This window comes from Megalopta genalis, chromosome 6 (genome assembly GCF_051020955.1).
Source record: "Megalopta genalis isolate 19385.01 chromosome 6, iyMegGena1_principal, whole genome shotgun sequence".
Taxonomy (NCBI): Eukaryota; Metazoa; Arthropoda; class Insecta; order Hymenoptera; family Halictidae; genus Megalopta; species Megalopta genalis.
In genome coordinates this window covers 24,576,759-24,595,926 of record NC_135018.1, presented here as the reverse complement: position 1 = coordinate 24,595,926, position 19,168 = coordinate 24,576,759, and the positions used below count along the sequence as shown (strand labels likewise).

General features: G+C 35.7%; 3 protein-coding genes across 4 annotated transcripts in view; 1 reads left to right on the top strand and 2 right to left on the bottom strand.

Moving 5' to 3' along the window:
• The window catches only part of Cep290 (Centrosomal protein 290kDa), a 59,957-nt gene that overhangs the window by 20,177 nt on the left and 20,612 nt on the right, over positions 1-19,168 (top strand). The window lies entirely within an intron of this gene.
• LOC143259675 (uncharacterized) lies at positions 509-5,019 on the bottom strand. The gene is made up of 2 exons (XM_076522936.1): positions 3,031-5,019; positions 509-1,028 (listed from the first exon to the last, which is right to left on the bottom strand). The coding sequence occupies exons 1-2, from the start codon at positions 4,514-4,516 to the stop codon at positions 718-720; spliced, it is 1,797 nt and encodes a 598-aa protein (XP_076379051.1). The 5' UTR covers positions 4,517-5,019; the 3' UTR covers positions 509-717.
• cysu (peroxidase homolog) overlaps positions 5,929-19,168 on the bottom strand; it is a 47,355-nt gene continuing 34,115 nt past the window's right edge. Inside the window, exons 11-17 of one of the 2 annotated variants that reach the window (XM_033473866.2) lie at positions 18,662-18,789; positions 18,481-18,590; positions 17,612-17,704; positions 16,000-16,169; positions 15,747-15,855; positions 13,715-13,805; positions 5,929-8,476 (exon numbers count right to left, since the gene is read on the bottom strand). In XM_033473866.2, the coding sequence (XP_033329757.1) occupies positions 8,330-8,476; positions 13,715-13,805; positions 15,747-15,855; positions 16,000-16,169; positions 17,612-17,704; positions 18,481-18,590; positions 18,662-18,789 (848 nt within the window). In that variant the 3' untranslated portion in view covers positions 5,929-8,329. Of the gene's footprint in view, positions 8,477-10,433; positions 13,656-13,714; positions 13,806-15,746; positions 15,856-15,999; positions 16,170-17,611; positions 17,705-18,480; positions 18,591-18,661; positions 18,790-19,168 lie in introns of those variants that run through there. The other variant, XM_076523305.1, reaches the window with a different exon arrangement.

The following is a 19,168-nucleotide window of genomic DNA, read 5'->3' as shown; positions in this document are numbered from 1 at the left end:
GATTGCTATGAAAAATATACAGAAATATTTCTCAATTAAAAAGGGAAAATATATATTTTGTTTCAAAATCGTGGAGTTAGGTAAATGGTTACAGAGTTTTATCCTATGTTTCATTCATTAAAAACTTCGATTTCAATTTCTACAACTTAGTTTAAGTACGAGTTTACGAGTAAGTTTGCATAAATAGTCGCAATCCAGAACTAAATTGTTATTTCAACGTCTCCTAATAACCTGTAATTTACGTGTTAATCGCTTCAAGATCGAAATTCGTCATGCTACAAATCTGCAGACGAGTATCTCATTCAGTAAATGCGTATACCATCGAAAACCTCTTGATAAATTCTTTCGTTGCATTAGAAATCGTTAAAGTACTCACCACAATGTGATAATCAAGAAATTCTTAAAACGCTGCATCTTCGATGCATTTATTGTAGGAAATACCCAACGCGTGCAAGCGGTCAACTCTTAATAGGCAGTAATTTTCCTCGTGACGTTGTATTACATCAGTTTTACGGATTGTTACTATCAATCAGGTTACAAGTAGAAAACTGTTAAGTATCGTAATCTGAATACGTGATCAGGAAGTGAGTCATGGTGAATAGTTTGCATTTTTTTATTTCAGTCACAATGAATAATCCTAAAGCTATGCTACTGAAGGATTTGTTGACTAATTCAGACACAGATTTTTTTGAAACATCTTCCTTGAATTTGACGCTTTTAGATATCGATCTTTCCTGTTAGACCATATAATTGTGTATGGTCAATAATAATAATCATCCGACCATTGTGTATACCAATTACATCCGTTGTTTCCTTGTCTCTTTGCGCTATCCCGCTAACATCCTTGCACAGGAAGACACAGTTCCGGGACCAGAACTTTTTGCAATCGAGTTCCTGTCTAACTTCATCTTTGATTCTTTCATTCACGGTCTTATTCAACCGCGGGCCACGTCTTTTCTTGTCCAAGATGCTGGACAATGCGCGTACAGGTCTTCTTTTGCTTCGGCATTTTCTTCGACATTCGTGTCCTGCGAATTCCTAGCATTGTCGGTGAAATACTGCGATAAAACTTTTCCGTTTCTTACCTCAAGAAAATGTATCTATCTCCTACAGTCCTCGACAAAAGAACAGCACACTCTGCAAATTTTGTAATATTTTTAGAAGCGTAAATATATTTGTGGTCACTTCTCATGGAAGTGACATCTTGGTAAATTGGAGTTTTTTGAAAATTTATACCATAGAATAAAATAGAGGAGATCGCATATTTTCATTTCTCAATGGATAATGTTATAGAAATAATTACCGAAAATCCTCTTTATTTTGTTTTAAGAATAGTTGAAATAGTTCATTGAATAAAGTTACTTTGTTTATGCGATTTCTGAAGTAAAATAATAAATTAATCGAAATTTAATCTTAGTTGGATGTATCTAGAAACAATTCCACGTTCACCTGCCTTTTATTAGTTTCTTATATTATTTTCCTGATATTAGATTATTATTAAATAACATTAGTAATATTTATCGATAAATACTGATGACAAAATTTCTATTACCGAAGTTAGGCAAAATGTATATGTACAGAGTCTTATCTGTTTTCAGACTCTTTATCCGGTTTTTCCCGTATCGTAAGGTACGTAAAATATTGATTTATGATTTCGAGCGTTTATGACGAAAATGAGTAAGTCAAATTAAAATCAGCTGAGAGATTAAAAGAATTGGAAGATGATTAAAATAATTACAGAAGGAATATAATTTTGATTTGAAGGAAAACAATTTTGATTTTACGCGACGCTTTGCAGTGTATAAAACACTTTGCATTTTGCAGAATAATGTACACATTATAATAAGAAAAGGAAAATAGTAATTTAGTGATTGTTAGTGACATGCGGTGATATTAGATGTTATATGATTCTTCTGGTATAAATATTCCACGAAACTACTGAGAAGATTCTATTGCAACTGTTTCTGCTAAAGAAAAGTATTTTAATGGTATAGGTAAACTAAAAGAATGTATCGCATTAGGATATGACGAAATAAGTTAGAACAGAACGAAGGATAATTTATCAAATCAACTTTAAAGTGAAAATTTTCAATTACACCATAATCTTGGAGTTCTATAAAGTATGAAATTATTGCTCTTGCTAAAGATGCAGATTATTTAAAATAACGTGACATTGTTTTGTCGCATCAGATTCTCGTGACGTACAAACGCCTCGGAAAGTACGTTAACGCCTTTTTAAATGGAATAACTTTTTTAAAATTGGTTCAAAGGATTTGGATATTTTTGATATGTTAGACCGACTAGTTTTCTATGAAATGAGTATATAAAAAGTTTTTTTAGATTGCAATTGATTGGTATGATAAAAAAATTAAAAATTATGTTTTTCAATTTTTTTTATCCGATCCTATAACGAAAGCTTCAAAAATGCATTTTGTAGATCACAGTAACTTATATAAATGTTGAAAATTTCATTGAAATCGTGTGACGCATAGTCAAGCTACAGCCACTGAAGGATGTAAAAATTACCTGTTTTTGCTTGAAATTGGTAAAAAACCGATTTTCGCGATCTTTAATTGATTACAGTTCGTGTCCAGGTCGACTGATCTTTTCAGCATGTATATAAGCGTGATCTACAAAATGCATTTCATAAATTTTCGTTATGGGCTCTGATAAGAAAGTTGAAAAATATCATTTTAAAAACTTTTTTATCATTCCAATCAATCGCAATCTAAAGAACTCTTTATATTCATTTCATAGAAAACTAGTCGGTCTAATATCTCAAAAATATCCAAGTCCTTTGAACCAATTCTAAAAAAGTTATTCAGTTTAAAAAGGCGTTAACATACTTTCCGCGGAGACTGTATACATTCCTACCAATAAGATACAAACTCAAAAGTAAAATTTTGTACAAGTATATGTATCTACATATGCGTTCGAAGTTCAATTTCTACACATACAATAAACAAAAATCTACAGACTAGGAATGCTCTTCTGTCGCGGACTGTACTTTGTGCTTTCAATCCTCGTAACTCGACAAATGTTCGTTGTCATCTCTATTCGAACTTTTACGATCTTCCATTTTCTTATTTCCGTTACTATCATCGTATTCTTTGTTTCGCCGAACTTTCGCAAACTCCACGAAGTCGCTGAATTTTGGCAAATAATCGAAACCGCCTTGTTCCTCCTCTTTCGTCAATCCAGCCCGTTCTCTGGAAGTATTATCACTCTCAGGTTCGTTAAAGAAACCCGCGACGCGTTTCCTGTTCTCTCCGTACATGGCCGGCGTCGCCTTTTCGAGCAGCTGCAGCTTTTTCATTATCGGATCGTCCTTAAGAAATTCGTCTAAATTGAATGGTTTTCTGTACTCGTTTACATCGAAAATCGCGGACTCGAATCGCGCGGTTGGGTTCTCGTTTTCTGCCGACTCATCCACCGATCCTCCGCCATCGCCGTTTATTAATTCCCCCATGGAACTATGATTCGGCGGACTATTTTCGTCGATCCAGCCATTTTCATCCGAGATCTTTCTTTCCCCATTCATCTTCTCTGAATTCAGTTCCACTTCTGGTATCTCAGGATCGACGGAATCGTCAATCGTCTTCGCCGTCATCTTTCTGCTCAGACGACGATCTTCGTCATCTAAACTTTCCTCCCTGATGTCTGAATAATCGGGCACATCAACGTACGGGATTTTCGCGGGATCGTATTCTAGGATGTCGGAGGACGTCGTCACCTCGATATCCCTTTGATGATCCTGTATGTTAATGTATGTCTTCTCTCTTTGTTGCTCCTTTGTCCCCGGCTGTTGAATGGTTTCCGATCTTCCGTCAGGAGTGTTGTGTTTTTTCGAAGTTTTTAATGTCTCGGATCGCGTATACTTGTCGCGTTCATTGTTCTTGTCGTTATTAAGATCTATTGGATCATCTGGAGCGGATCGATTACGGCTGTTTCCTTCGAGAACGATAGCGCTGTTACTTTTTGGGAAAACTGGCACGTAACCTTGTTTTTCTGGTTCCTCGGATGAGAATTCGAATTTGTAGGATTGCTGGGACGGATAGAAAGTGGACAGGACGCGTCTACTTAGCGTATTTCCAAGATTCAGATTTGCCACTTTCTGCTGTAATTCGTCTCGCAACTTCTTCTGGTCCTCGTGGCTCAACTTTGGATGACGATAGAGTCTGCTTGTGGGTGGAACTCGTTCCTTCGAGTTCAAATAGTCTGAGTTTTTGTCCAATGAGCGTCCAATAATCGTCCTTTTCGCTCGATTATTTAATGTCTGAATTTTTTTGGCGCGACCTTGAGCCTTCTGGCCGATTCTGGTGCCTTTCGATAGTAAGTTTGCAAGTAAATTATTGTTTGTACAGTTCGAGTTGGCGACAGTAATAGGTACATCTATGGTTAAATCGTCGAAGGTGTTCGCGTGAATTGTTTTATTTCTCGCGGGTGTTACTTTTTGGGGATTTGTGCTGGATAGTGATTCTTTGTGCTTTTTCCAGAAGTTTGTTTCAATCTCCATCGTTCCTTTCGGCTTTCTCCTGATTTCGTTTGGGGAGTTTGGAGTGGAAATTGATTCACCGTTTCTCGAGTCGGAAATCGATTTGGCTTTCGATCGTTCGAGTTCGGTATTCTGGAAATCGTCAATTTCTCTTATAATGGTGTTAGCTGTTACATTCAAATGAGAGTGTCTGAACTATTTTGAGTAGCGCAGGTACGAGTTTCAATTGGCGCCGTAGTTATATCGAAAATTCGGGTCAACTGTGCTGTTGAACTCGCATATAACATAGAAGACATTACAGAAATAAGTATGATCAACATATGTATTGGAAACTAGAAAATATAATATTTTTAAACATATGAGTATATGATGTAATCGATAAAACATCCATAAAATATTCATGTATTATGAAATCAATGAAATATTTCATTCTTAAACGTTAGTATAGAAAATATATGCTTCTTCGTTGGTAATTTTTTATGCAGTGAATTTTCAGGTAACATTATCATTATTAGACTGCTGCCTTCTCGATCAGACAGTAAAGCGCTTACCATGCATAATATAATTATACGTATGCATATGTAATTATTATACCGCGGATTTTAGGCACTTATGACAAAAATAAGTGATTAAAATTTAAAACAATGGAAATATTAAATGAATTTTAGGACATCCGCGTATTATTTTCAAGTAAATTAAATTACTAAAGAGAGCAGGACATTTCTATCTGACTACTTTTTGTAATAATTATCGAAGACAATTTTGCATAAAGATCCGCGGTCTAGTAATTGTATGTATATGTATCGTGTTTCGATTTCGTGTAAAATTGAAAAACATCTCCAGACGAAACCGATTGTGTACGACCTTGCGTACTGTGTGGTCAAAGATTCTTAAATTGCTGGATCGAAGGCAGGTTCGCAGAATGTTGCGTGATATCGATTTAACGATCCAGCAAGGAAGAAATATACTCACGCGGTTCGTAACTACCTCTTAAATCATTCTTTCCGACATTGCCAGTGAATTTTACGCGAGCTAGATAACTTATTGCGGTGAAATATTTACCATTACCATTCCATAGTATGGACCATCCCTCAGATAGTCGACTTGTGCGTCTAATAATCATGCGGCAGCCGTGATCGTGTCATTATTGGTCTTTATTTTTCTTTTCTTCTATTTTCTTTTCATTTTACTGATCTTTTTACTGATAAATACAAGATAATGTAATATTATGCTCATAAATTCCATTTTTTAAAATTAAATATTAATTATATATATATTAATTATAAATTTCCATAAATTTCATTAAATTAATATGTACAATTATTGGAATTTAAATTATGAGGAGCATAGTTTTTTTGTGGTAGACCCAACCACGGCTGCTAAGGAGTGAATCGGTGGTGCGGGGTAGGTGAATTTACAAAAAGTTATAGAAGTTCCATAAAATGGCACTCTTGTTAATGTGACTTTATTCGTTGACGGTACTTATGTACAAAATACAACATACATATAAACAGGGACTGGGTGTACAGTGGCTCGGGAAATACCTTTTCTGCGACTTTTATAAGGTATTATAGGGCCACTGAAACTAATTGGATGACCATCGACAGCTGCGACCACTGAACAACCATGTTCACGTATTTCCTCGTGGAAAACGCGAGATAATAGTAACATTTATTTCGGTTATTAAACATGCCAACAAAATAAAAATGATATATAAATGACCGATTCAATCAAATGTAACGAAGCCTGAATTTTTATCGACGGAAACATTTTTGTGCTTATAATTATTATCGTACCAACAATTTTATCATAACTAATTTTCAGAAACTCCGAATGCACACTGACCTGTAATCTGGTACTATAAACATTAGTTGTTGATGTTAACAGATTAAAGTTATCATAATGTCAAGAATTTTTGCATTACGAGATCCCATGATATTTCATAGAAAAATGAATTGAAGTACATCCATTCGCTTACGGTTGTAGTCTTAAAATTGCGTCACTTTAAGTTCAGAAATAAAATTGTCCTCCAATTATTTTCAGCGACACGCGATGAAATTTAGAAACTTGAACCATTTAAACCGGAGCCACCATGCACACATATATACATAATACAATACAATAATACTCGAAGCGATCTAAAGTGCTGTTTCTGCATGCCAGACTCACACTCCACAACCTTTAGGCCCATCCTCTAAATCAGTAGCCTCGATTCAAGAGGAGGATACTGGTCTACTACAACGACGGAATGGCGTGCCGTTTCGTTAAGTATACAGGGTAAAGTAGTCACATGATCCTACGAAAGTACGTAGATACGATGCATAAATTACTACGCGTATTTACTACTATTTTTAATTGTTATTGCATGGTGATATCCGGGGCTCATAAAAGGGTAGCTTATGGCTCGGTGAATGATCTCAACACTGTCAGCTCAACATAGAACATGTTATTTTGTTTACGATAATGTCAAAATTGAGTTTTGGACATAGCTCGAGTTGACAAAGTGTATTAAATGATGTTGCCTGTTAGCCATCCCGCCTGGTGAGGCATTAACGTGGTTCCTTTGCGACTCTTAGCTGACATAACTGTTTACTTGGTAGACTCACAAATGCATAGGTTAAGACCAGTAGCGTTCGATACATTTTATAAAGTCATAGTTGCTTCTACCGAATAAACAATTATTTATTCATAATGATATATTTATTTATAATGTAGTAAACAATTATTCGTTGTTATTTCTGACACAATAGACAAAACAATTTTTAATTGTCCCATGTATCCTATTATGTATTCTCTTAAGTGGAGTTATAATAATTCTTTCGTAAATGGATTTGTAGAAAAAATACATTATTATTCGAGACGAGTGAAATTGAAAGCAAAGAAAAATTTTCTTCGTGTACTTTTAACAAATTAGAAGAGTCACGTATTGACTGTATTATGTCAGGTACCCAGAAAAGTGTTCGCCGATTACTGTTAGTCGTAATGTTTGAAGTTTCATGATAAAAAAATATAAATATAAAAATCTATAACTTAAATATATTTTATTAATTTTTCAGGATACCTATATATAACGCAGCTGAATACTTCTACACAACGCAGCAAGTTGTTCATTTTGAAAAATTAATATTACTTTCATTCGTTCTTATGGCTTTCTAATTAAGTATTCCTTATTAAAAAATGCACAACTTTGTAATTTGAACCATTCTTCTAACTCGAATAGTTTCCGAGATATTCGACTAAATTCGAGCCCCAAGATTTGCGGCTGTTTTCATCCCTGAAATGCGAACGAGGGCCGATAAAAAGAATATGCGTTGTATATTTTTCGAAGAACTATCCTTTCCCAAAGTTTCATAAAACTCGGCGTCTGTAACATTTCTGTATGATCCCTTGTTATTGAAGTTACATGAATAGGAACAGTATATTCAGACTGTCAATCGCGACAACATATGTATTTCGAAGCCATACAGGTCAGTGTGGTAGCCATGATTCCGAATAACTGTCCTGCACTTCTATAATAATGTACTTCTTTACAAATCACACGAACGTTCGAAGTACAATGCCTTGGCCACGCTGCTGCCATCGTGCTAAAACACGTGTCGCGCGTTAACTTTGTTACAAAAATCAACGTGCATCTTTCATGCCGTCAAAGAATGACGAAAATAAAATAAAGACGGATACGTTGCGCTGTTTATTCAACGATAGATATAAATGACTTATGCGTATCGTATAGTCGAGTTTGAGCTCAAGCGATGTTTCTATCTACCGTAAGGGGATAAATCTCTGGAATGTTCACCCTCGTGCATCGATGCTCCAAATATCGTTCATAGTGCGCGATTACTTTCTCAATCCCAGATACGAGGCAATGCCGTTAATACTCTCAAAGAAGAGGCGCAAGATCTCCTCTCTGTTGTAGTTGTTCCGCATCGTCTTCGGTCTTGTTGGACGATTCCGCGCGTCATGCAAGTGCTCCTCCATCAATTGCTACAGTACAATATTACCTCGATTACGAGAAAATTTATGCACGATACCGAGTCGGAATACTATACTTTTCGCGGGCAACGGTTTCTGCGTGGCATGAAACGCAACCGTGAAACATATTACGTCGCTTCCTTTGTAATTACTATCGTCCATAATTATTCGAACGACTCATAATTCGATGCTTTATCCAGTTTGAAATATTAATTTCTTGTTCTACGATTTCATCGATGGCTAAAATGATACGAGATTTATTGAGTTAGTAATTTTCGGAAATATACAACGTGTCTCAAAATTGTGGTACTTCTAGGAAATAACGGGTTCCTGAAGTCATTTGAAGTAACTTTTTCCTTAACGAAAATGCAATCCGCGGCTTTGTTTACGAGTTATTGGAGAAAAACAGTGACCAATGAGAGGCGAGATCAGCTGACGCGAGGTGGCCGAGCCAATGGGTGTAAGCTCGTTAGCTCGGCCGCCTCGCGCTAGCTGAGCTTGCCTCTCATTGGTCACTGTCTTTTGTTAATAACTCGTGAACGATGCCTCGGAGAAAATTTTTCTAAAGGAAAAAGTTACTTCAAGTGACCTCAGGAACCCCTCATTTCTCGGAAGTACCATAATTTTTGGACGCCCTGTATATTAATTGTACGCTTAAGTTCTTTGTACGAGAAAGTAGCAATTTATCTCGATCTGATGGAAATAAGTAGCTTCCGCATTTAACAACAGAATTACCGAGCTCTGAACGTAACTGTGTTACAGTGTTTTGTAATGATCACGAAATTGAATATACTCTAACTTCGGGCGATTATGACTGAAGGAAAAGTTCATGAAAAATGTATTCATAGAATCTCTTTTATAATGTCGGTTATTTTTTTTTAAAGATATAGACGTCAAACATTTTTACTGGTTTGGTGATTCCAGTGTTAAAAAATTGTATTTGACATTTTTATCACAAATCTGACTTCACATTCTGGTTTTCTTTTTTCTCAGCAGGGCAATCCAGCAATTAGAAGATAAGATGAAAATTGAAGATATTTTTTCCAAAGGAAAGGAAAAGACATTTGAAATTTTCATATTATCGTGGATATATATACATATATTAGAAACTTCTATTGAGTGGTCAGTAGATGATAGTACAACTGAGAGGGAGAAGCGCGATCCTACATCATAAAGTAAGACGATAATATAGAAAAAATTTTGTCATTTAAGGTTTCGTTTCCGAGAAGGACGAGTTTGAAAAATAATGATATCGAATAGGAATCAACTGGCGTGTCTGATTATCACCTATCTGTTCTACTTCTTATCATACCACGTATAAGCTACGACGTGAATCTGGGATCTTTAAATTCACTTTTCTCGAAAACGAAGATTTGAATTAAAAAATATTATTTTTTTTCTCAACTTATTTTGCCACGTTGAATCTCCCTTCTTCTGGTTGTAGAAACAGTTACTGGCCATCCTACACGCGATGCTGGAAAGAAGCTAAATTATAATTTATAGTATTCTTTATGATTTGTATTACATAGTGAAACTTCAAGAAATCACCTTGCGTTGTGAGGGTAAATTATGGAAAAAGTTTTTTACATTTCTCACATTCAGAATATAGATTAAAGCTATTTATTCGGAATATATTATTAAATCTATTTATTAATATAAATCATGTAATTTCTTTGCTTGCATAATTAATTGCTTAATGAAATAATTGATTCATCTTTGACTTTAGATTTTGTCATTCGCTGCAGATTCACTGTATTAATAAAACAAGTTTTATTAATTGGTAATATACTATCCAATTAAATCTCCTCCGTTTTGAAGCCGTTTGAAGTCGTTCGAATAATTATGACGGATAGCGTGTATCATGTACAAACGGAAACTCTACCGACAATTACTGGAAGTGAATGGAGCGAATCATTGTATTGTTTTCTTTTGGGGAACACAGAACAAAGCACGTCATTCCGAAAATATGCATATTTGAATAACGTTGAACAACGAATTGTATTTCTTCATAATTAATAGGAACATTATGTTATGTGACACAATAACGAAAACATTAAAGATTGCTTTTCATTGTAAAGTAGTTTGAGTACTGTTTCGATGACAGAAACAGTGCAGAGCGTTACTTAAATCATTTTTTATCATAACAGTTCCATTTGAAATTGCAACCGAAACACAGGTTTGTAATTGAAGACTTAACATATTAAGACAATAAATTCTTTTGGAAGGAAATATCGATTTGCAAAACAAAATATTATTGTTATTTATCGTTAAACATCCAAATCGTGCTAGACACAGATTCGCGAATTTATTTGATGCTTGCTGTGACAGAGGAGAAGACTAGACGTCAGACTTGCTTTGAGGGAGAACTTGGTGAAGGGAATTATCATTAATTACATATTACTATGTACATCGTGTGCGTGTTCTTAATATCTGTTAGGAGTAATAAATTAAGAACTCGATGAATAAAAGCATGTAAGAGATGGATAAGCTTCTGACGTATGTAACAACGTCCAGAGAAACATTTTCCCAAAAAAAAGAATAATGTTAAATTAGAAGTGATTCTGGATAGAAAAAGATCCTTCTATCAAGGGTTTCTATAAAATAATAGCTTGACGCATATGAGATATCTGAATAGTCAAATTTAATAACACAGATCAAACGTTAACTGATTATTTAATATCCTCGCAACTAGAATCATTTTTCAGATGTCGATTAATCCGAAGAATTATGAAAAACTTCGCACGTCAGCATCAACGATCGAAAAAGAGTGTAACGATTTCTGGAAGATTTAGTGTCAACACTTCCACAATCTGAGATATTTCTCCATACAAACCGTGCGAAGGCAATGAAAAAAGAAAGGTGTTCGATCATTCGAATTACTTAATAAATCAATGAAAACGATTTACATCTCGTATGTAACAACCTATTACACAGGATGAACCGGCATGAATTGCTATAAATTGTCCACCGTGCGCAGCGAATCAAATTCCACGTTCATCGACTGCAAATCAATTCTATCGATTCGAATTGTGTCCTGGCGTTCGTCGAATCTAAGGGGGTTAAATAATAGTTCCCTGACGGTCGAGATCTCTTCCGTTCTCTGATTGGAAATCGCAGAACAGAATCGACACGAGAAGAGCAAGCAAAGACGTGTTTGTCCGACGATATAAATATTCGAGTATTTGTCAGGTAATCGATATTTAACGCACGACGTTCTACCATCGAGTAGGCACATATTTACCTACATGTACTATCTACTAGCTAACGCTAACTAGCAATAACCAGTGATCCTGTATGCAAGAGTATCGATCGTTTCGCAACCTGTTAAATCCATGCGGACGTTCGCAGCGTTTCAACTGCGCCGCGACACGGGCGCAACTAAACTGTTCTACTGTATCGACTAAAAATACATTGTCAGCCAAAAGTATCACGTATGTTCCATTGTTTCATGCACTTCCTACTTGTGTGCTATTGCTGGCATGCTTAGTCTAGGCTCTAGGTGATCCCGAATTTGACGAACTTCCCACTAGCAACTAAAATGTAGAAAGTCATAGAATAAGGATTCTTTGTGCATGTCAAATATTTTTGATTACAAAATTGACAGTCATTTTTATCTCAAATGTATTCGATTACAGATACTAATGAAAAGCGACTGAAATTGACTCTGCCAATAATCATTATCGATGAGAAAAATTTATTTCGACTTGCTCGTACTGCGGATCTTCTGAATTCTCGACTTAACTCGTTTGTTTCCCAATGTAGTTTATATTACAGAGTGATTTCTCGGGGTGATTAAATTATTGCATTAGATTGCTGTTATCAAAAAGTCTATTAACGTGTTCTCAGTTATGAACCATTCTTTTCTCAAAGGTATTAAATAAAATGTTTAAGACATATTAATAGATATTTCTAACGTATATTTAATAAAGCACTCAATTAAATCAACGTTTCCACGAAAAGTAGGAAAATAATTATAGTCTCTTTTAGTCACTGGGCTGATGAATGTGTTTGTCGCTCAGAATCTGTAATCGTTCCAAATATGGTCATATAACGTACGCCTATGCACGTCACTGTCGCCCACATTAAATGGAAACGCTTAATAAACATGGAAAGTCTGTTTGTACATAATTTACTGGAATTTTCCTAGATACTTAGAATAGTGTCCCCAGGTTTTTTGTGACTATCACACCTGGCCTCACACTTTTGGCCGACACTGTACGTTCGAAGCGATTATTAAAAGCAGTCGACGCGGAAAGTTGTTTTATGTAAATGCATTCTGGTTACGCAATGGACACGATTGCAACCTACACCTCGTCCCTCCTATTTCCGTAATAGTTGCTATATAGCAAATCCACACGGAGAAATTCGAATCGTTTCAAATTTTATAGATACCGCTGCTCGTGTTGAAAATCATCGACGATCCACGTCTTGACAATTGCGTCCATAAAATTTCAAGTTTCCGCAATCGATGCCAGAACATTTATCTTATTCCGCGGAATTTCTGTAACGTGAACTATCAATGTTCTGCAAGTATTTTTCGATTGCTATCAGCATCGTTCCATTAATTCTTTGCATATATTGTTCAATAATATTTTAACAAAGTGGTAAGAATGACGCAATTCTAAATGTTGCTAGATCGCTAAAAATACAACATAATGTCTCTGGATCGATTATACGCGTTATGTATCTACATATTCAATACCACAAGTTATCAAACACGATTCGATACCGAGCAGCCAGAATTATAAAATTCCAAACGGAAGGTGACTTTCGATATTAACTGGTCGATATTAAAATGGAGCTTCTTGGTTATTTAGTTAGCCACACGTAACATGTAAAAGATATAAGGATGAAAATGTAACGGAATCTACAGTCGATTTACAATTTACATTCGAACGATCATCGGTGAATATAAATTGCAATCTAATCGGTAATCAATAAATAAAGGCTACGGGGCACCTAATAAGTATTCGAGGTTTATAATTACTTAAGGTCGCTAAGGGATCTATACGTCCGCCTGCTGTGTGTCCCTAAGCTGATACGAAATACAACGTGCAGACGCATCTAGGGCTCGCTATGCTACAGTACCGTAATGTGTCTCGAGTTAGGGGTGCCTAAGGGTCGTGCTTCTCGGCTCGTGACTGTTGTTGACTACGTGGTGGTGTTCGTCTAGGCGGTCTATACTTTACTTCTATAAAAACAGCCTTTTTACTTTCCGTACGGTTGATACTGGCCGTCTAGGTTACTCACATATTGCCCGTGATTCGACGTTGGATATTCGGCCCATTTGGTCAGGTCCATGCTGGGCAGAACCCCGCTTCGACAGGCAACTCGAGGGTTTCTGGGAACAAGAAACAAAATGTTGAGTAAGCCTCAGTGTTCGAATATATTATTTTTATTAACACTTTATCTGCTGGCAGTTTTCTCATAGTTCTGTTAAATTCAAAGACCAACGGTTGAGTGATTCTTTAAAAAATTGTTCAAAAACTACAATAATCTCATCCATCGTCCATCAAATTGTTCAGGCTGATATAACGTAACAAGATTTTTTGAAAGAAAATCATCGAGCTTCTCTCACTAATTCTGTCATTTAAAAGCTTATTAATAGATTTCCGGTCAATATAGTGTTAGTATAGCATGCTTACAATATAAGTTGGTATGCTTGAGTCTGTTTAGTATGGCTGAGAAATGCGAGAGTCCTTCATAGCGTTTACAACCTGATTTGTATATTATGATTGTTATAACTTAATCTATATCTAACCGAAATACAATTAACATTCTATTCACGATCAGCTTCGCTTGTTTTACCAAACAGAGGAATTAGGAGAATCCTTTGATAGAGAATTCTACGGTACATTAGAAAAGAGTGAAATTAATAAAGCAGGGCTTCTTCGGGGAACAACAATGTCTTATGTTAGTATCTTTTTGGGAAATTTTTGTATGCTACGAATACATCCCTGGTGATACAATGATTGCGCAATGTTTATAGTTATTAATGGATCGTAGGATAGATTCTATCTATTCATCTACACCCGCATCATGTTTTCACACGCAATAACTTATTACGCAATAACTGTTTTTAACTTCTGTTTCGATTTCCATGTCAATATTATTGATGTAACGATCGATTCTGCAGACTTCGACGCACGACTTCGACCGATTCTCACGGCACACTCCGTTGAAAACGGATCACGAACGAAACTGAATACATCGAAAATGGTAGCAAAATCTTAGCACGCGGAGACGATTTCCCACAAACGTCGTTCCTGTTAGGCAACGCGACGATCACGACTTCAGACACACCTGTTCCTCATATTTAATCCTTTCATTCTAGCAAATGTGCCCGACAATGCTCCGTCACCGTATGAGACAGTTTAATCCAAGTCTACACTTTTCCATGAAATAATGAACAATTTGTTACTATTTTATATTATACGAAGAAAAAAAAATATATATATATATATGAAGAAAATCTCAAACGACTTTTCGTCTAAATAGAGAAGCCTAATCTTTCGTTAATTTTATTCTCATTATCTTGAAAAATGGGTATGGTGTATTTCAAAAATATTTTATCCCGAATTTTCAAGTTTAGGAAGACAAATGAAAAACAGAGTTATTTGTAGGACGAATTATAAACAAATACACATACGAATAATCAGATCTACAAGGAAACTCAACTACAATTGTTGTGCACTTGTTTAATATTCCATAATTGTTGTGTACTTGTAGAATTTCTATAATTGTATAAAAAGTTGAAAAAAAAGTCACGGTTGTTTTTCCATGCAGGGTAATTTTAAGGTTAACATATTTTCATGCTTGAAACTCGTTTGTTATCAACTACGATACTACAATGATTGTTACAACCGAAATGAATAAAACTCATAGCATGACAATTATTTTATCGATTTCGATGACAAATAGCATAACCGCTATTTGTAATCAAAATTTATAGAAACAGAAGTCTTTTTTATCATACGATCTGAAAAATTTTGTTGTCTCACGTATTATGATAAACGTCTTCAATATAATGAATAAGTTTCCGTTATACGGAATTTTCTTATAAAAATATTATCTGCTTAAAATTGTTCAGCGACTACTAGACTGCGGGATTAACGTATTCATAATAAAAATAACTAGTTAAAATACCAAACTGTATTACATTCTCTTCAGTTTCTCAAAATTCTTTAAAGAAGAAATTCATTTCTGTTTAAAGCATGTCCCTTGCGATTTAGAGAACTCCGTAAACATTCTCAGTTTGGAAATTACTGGATCCGATACATACATTTCGTGGTCGGGCAAGACCATAGGGTAGATCTGTATGGTGTCGATCAGGTCGGTGTTGTCGCAGATCACTCGGGCGAGCTTTATTTTCCGAATCTCGTTCAGTTGTTCTGAAAAAAATGATGGTGAAAGTGAACCTGTTGAGAGGTGGGGCGGCCGCGATCGTATGTCGTTACACTTGTCCTGGCGATCGACGTTCGTGTGTCCTTGATCGGAGCAGCGCTCGTGATCCCCGATTCGAAAGGTTCTCTTACCTGGAGTGAAGGACGATGGCTGGTTCGGCAGCTCATACCAAAATCGGTCGCCGCGACGGGAATAGCTGAATTGCGTGGCAATTATACAGGCGAAGGTTGGCCCGAGCATGCTACCCGGAAGCGGCCTCTCAGAGACACCTCCGGACCAGAGATCGACGTCAGCGGGATGTCTGAAAGTTCGAATCGCGTGGAATCGCACGGAGAACGGCATGACATCGGATGAAATCGGACCGTTACTTCTGGGAATTCCCTCCGCGAATCGGAGAAACTGTTCCGGCGATGCGTAATCGCGCTGGACACTCAGGACTCGTTCGTGAAATTCTATATTTAGCACGTCTTGAATTATTAATGAAGTTATGATCGATCATATTATTCAATGAATCTTCATTCACTGGTGTCCAGAACGTTCGGTAATATTTTTCTTACAGCCAGGTATACATATACATATATATATATTATGTTTTTTGAAGTTTTAATGTGTTTTTTTCGGCCAAACGGTACAAGCATATTCTATCGGCGAAAATAAGAAACAAAGTGCCAAATAAATGTAGGCTGAAAAATGCTTTATTAAAAAATTATAAGAAAAATAGAAAATAACAACGGACTGATTTTCGTTCGACAGTAGAAATATGTCAGTGGCATTTCTCTTATCTGCATTTATTTATTCAAACTATGTTTACGAAGCTGTTCAATGTTTCATAGATGTCAATGCTATATTTCAAGAAACGGGCGACACTTCTAAATAGAACTAACATATGCAGATAATATTCCCGATCAGTCCGTTATTGTTTTTTATTGTTCTTATAATTTTTTAATAAAGCATTTTTCAGCCTATGTTTACATGACATTTTCTTCCTTTTTTGCTCGTAGAGCTGACACCGTTTGGCCGAAAAAACCTGGGACACCCTGTATTCATATGCTTCCGTAACAATGTTCTTTAGTCAACCTTAGTCTAATCAGTCAACCCTTGCCTGAAATATTCTAAATCATTTATGGTACATTACTAGAGCAGACCGATGATTCGGTATTAATTTCGGTAGATTAAGTTGTTACATTAGTATTACAAACTAACATTTGAATTACAAGACTAAGATTAAGTTTCTTCTTTACGAAGTTATTTTACCTCATTGTAATAAGTGATACAGTGAGTCACAGTCAAAATTGGACACCGCATATAAAAATACATTTCATATGGTATCAAAAGTTTAAAAGATTATGTAAAAGTAAAACATGACTTTGATTTTCTATAAGCTTTAATGAAACGTGCAAAAATTGAAACTATTTGTTAGATACTTGGTATTCTAATAATAATTTTTTAAATTTCGGTTCTATTGGAGCCGGTTGCGGGTTCCGGCGTTCGAGTGTTAAAAATTGTTGCATATGCACAGACTACCTATGTGTATGTTTAAAAATAATTTAGATAACCAGTGACAATTTGTCACACGTAACACGGTATTGTTGCTGGAAAAGTATTGTTCCATATTTTCTTATGTTAACGGCCAAGAACTGTAAATACATTTTTACATATGATAAACTTTATCTGGTACTCACTCTACACGTACTCTAAATGCAAATGTAAAGCAATATGTCGAACTGTGGTTGGTTTACTCACTCGAAGATGGAGCTGTAGCGTCTAATGGTCTCATTTGGCATGGAGCCGAAGAGTTCCTCGAAGGTGTCCGCCCAAGGAAGGCCGCAGAATTTTCTGTGATACAGTCGTAGACGTTAGATATGTCCGCAATGAATCGTCAATCTTTAATTAAATTATAACAAGCTAAAATTAGCATTAGTTCTATGTAAATCTCTAACATTTAATGATGTACTTTCTTGTTCTATACTGTAAAACATATAGCGAATTTACTGTCCGGAACAAAAAGAAAATGTTTCTATCATTCTGAAACAAAAAGGTAGGCTGTCAACATTCAAAAACTCTTGTCATATCATGTTGTTTCATTTTCGATCGAGATTTAAAGTAAGAACTGTTCTAAACTAAATTATGCCCATTTATACAGGATGTACCATAATTATGTTAACATCCAGAAAGGGATGATTCCTGAGATCATTTGAAGTAACTTTTACCTTAGCGAAAATACAATCTGCGGCTTTGTTTACGAGTTATTACCGAAAAACACTGACCAATGAGAGGGGAGTTCGCCTAGCTAGGTGGCCGAGCCAATCAGCGGAACTGGACTTCGACCGCTCCTTGCCTCGGCCGCCTTGCGCCAACTAATCTCGCCTCTCATTGGTCAGTGTTTTTCGTTGATAACTCGTAAATAAAGCCGCGGATTGCATTTTCGCTAAGGAAAAACTTACCTCAAATGACCTTAGGAATCACCCCTTTCCGGGTGTTAATATAATTATAGGACACCCTGTAATACAACTATTGACATGTGTTCCCCGTCACCGACCAAGCGTGGCCCAATGAAATAATAATTTGTTTTAATTATTTATCGTTTCATGCGTCAAGTATAACTTGCTGACCTGAATTCCATATAACTCGGAATTGCAAATTCACGACCACGTTGCATATTGAACGAAACGAGGTCCAAACCAAACTTAGCTCCAGCCTTTTTGAATAAATGATTGGTAACCTAGAATTATTATAGATACGTAGTTTATGTGCTCACATTTTGGCGGATAATTATATTGCGAAAGTTCATACTTCTTGCGTGATGGAGTCGTCCATAGCTTGAGCAACTTGGTTCATTAATCCCATAATGTATTCATCGAATACACCGGCACGGTACAAATCGTAAGGTCTTCTGATTAAGTCTGATAACCTCTTGGAAGCTTTTTAAAAATTATTTGAAATTAATTGAAATGAACGACTCGTTAACCGTGAGGGCTTGAGAATATTTGTCATATACTTTGGTACGACGTAAACCTTCATACGTTCCTCAGGATGAAAGTTTACATATTTTCTGCTTCCAGATACATACTCTGAACTGCTTCCTTCTCGTTTGTATATTATTAGTCAAAAGTATAATATATCACATGTGATAAGGAAAAGTTCTACATTGTTAACATGTTTCAATTAGCCATCATATAAGATTAGAATTTTATATTTTACATGAAAAAAATCAAAACGAGTTTGATGTAGATCGATATTTAAAAATATAATACATGTCACGTTAGTTTGTGTCACATGTTAGTTTGTGTTTTCTCCTAG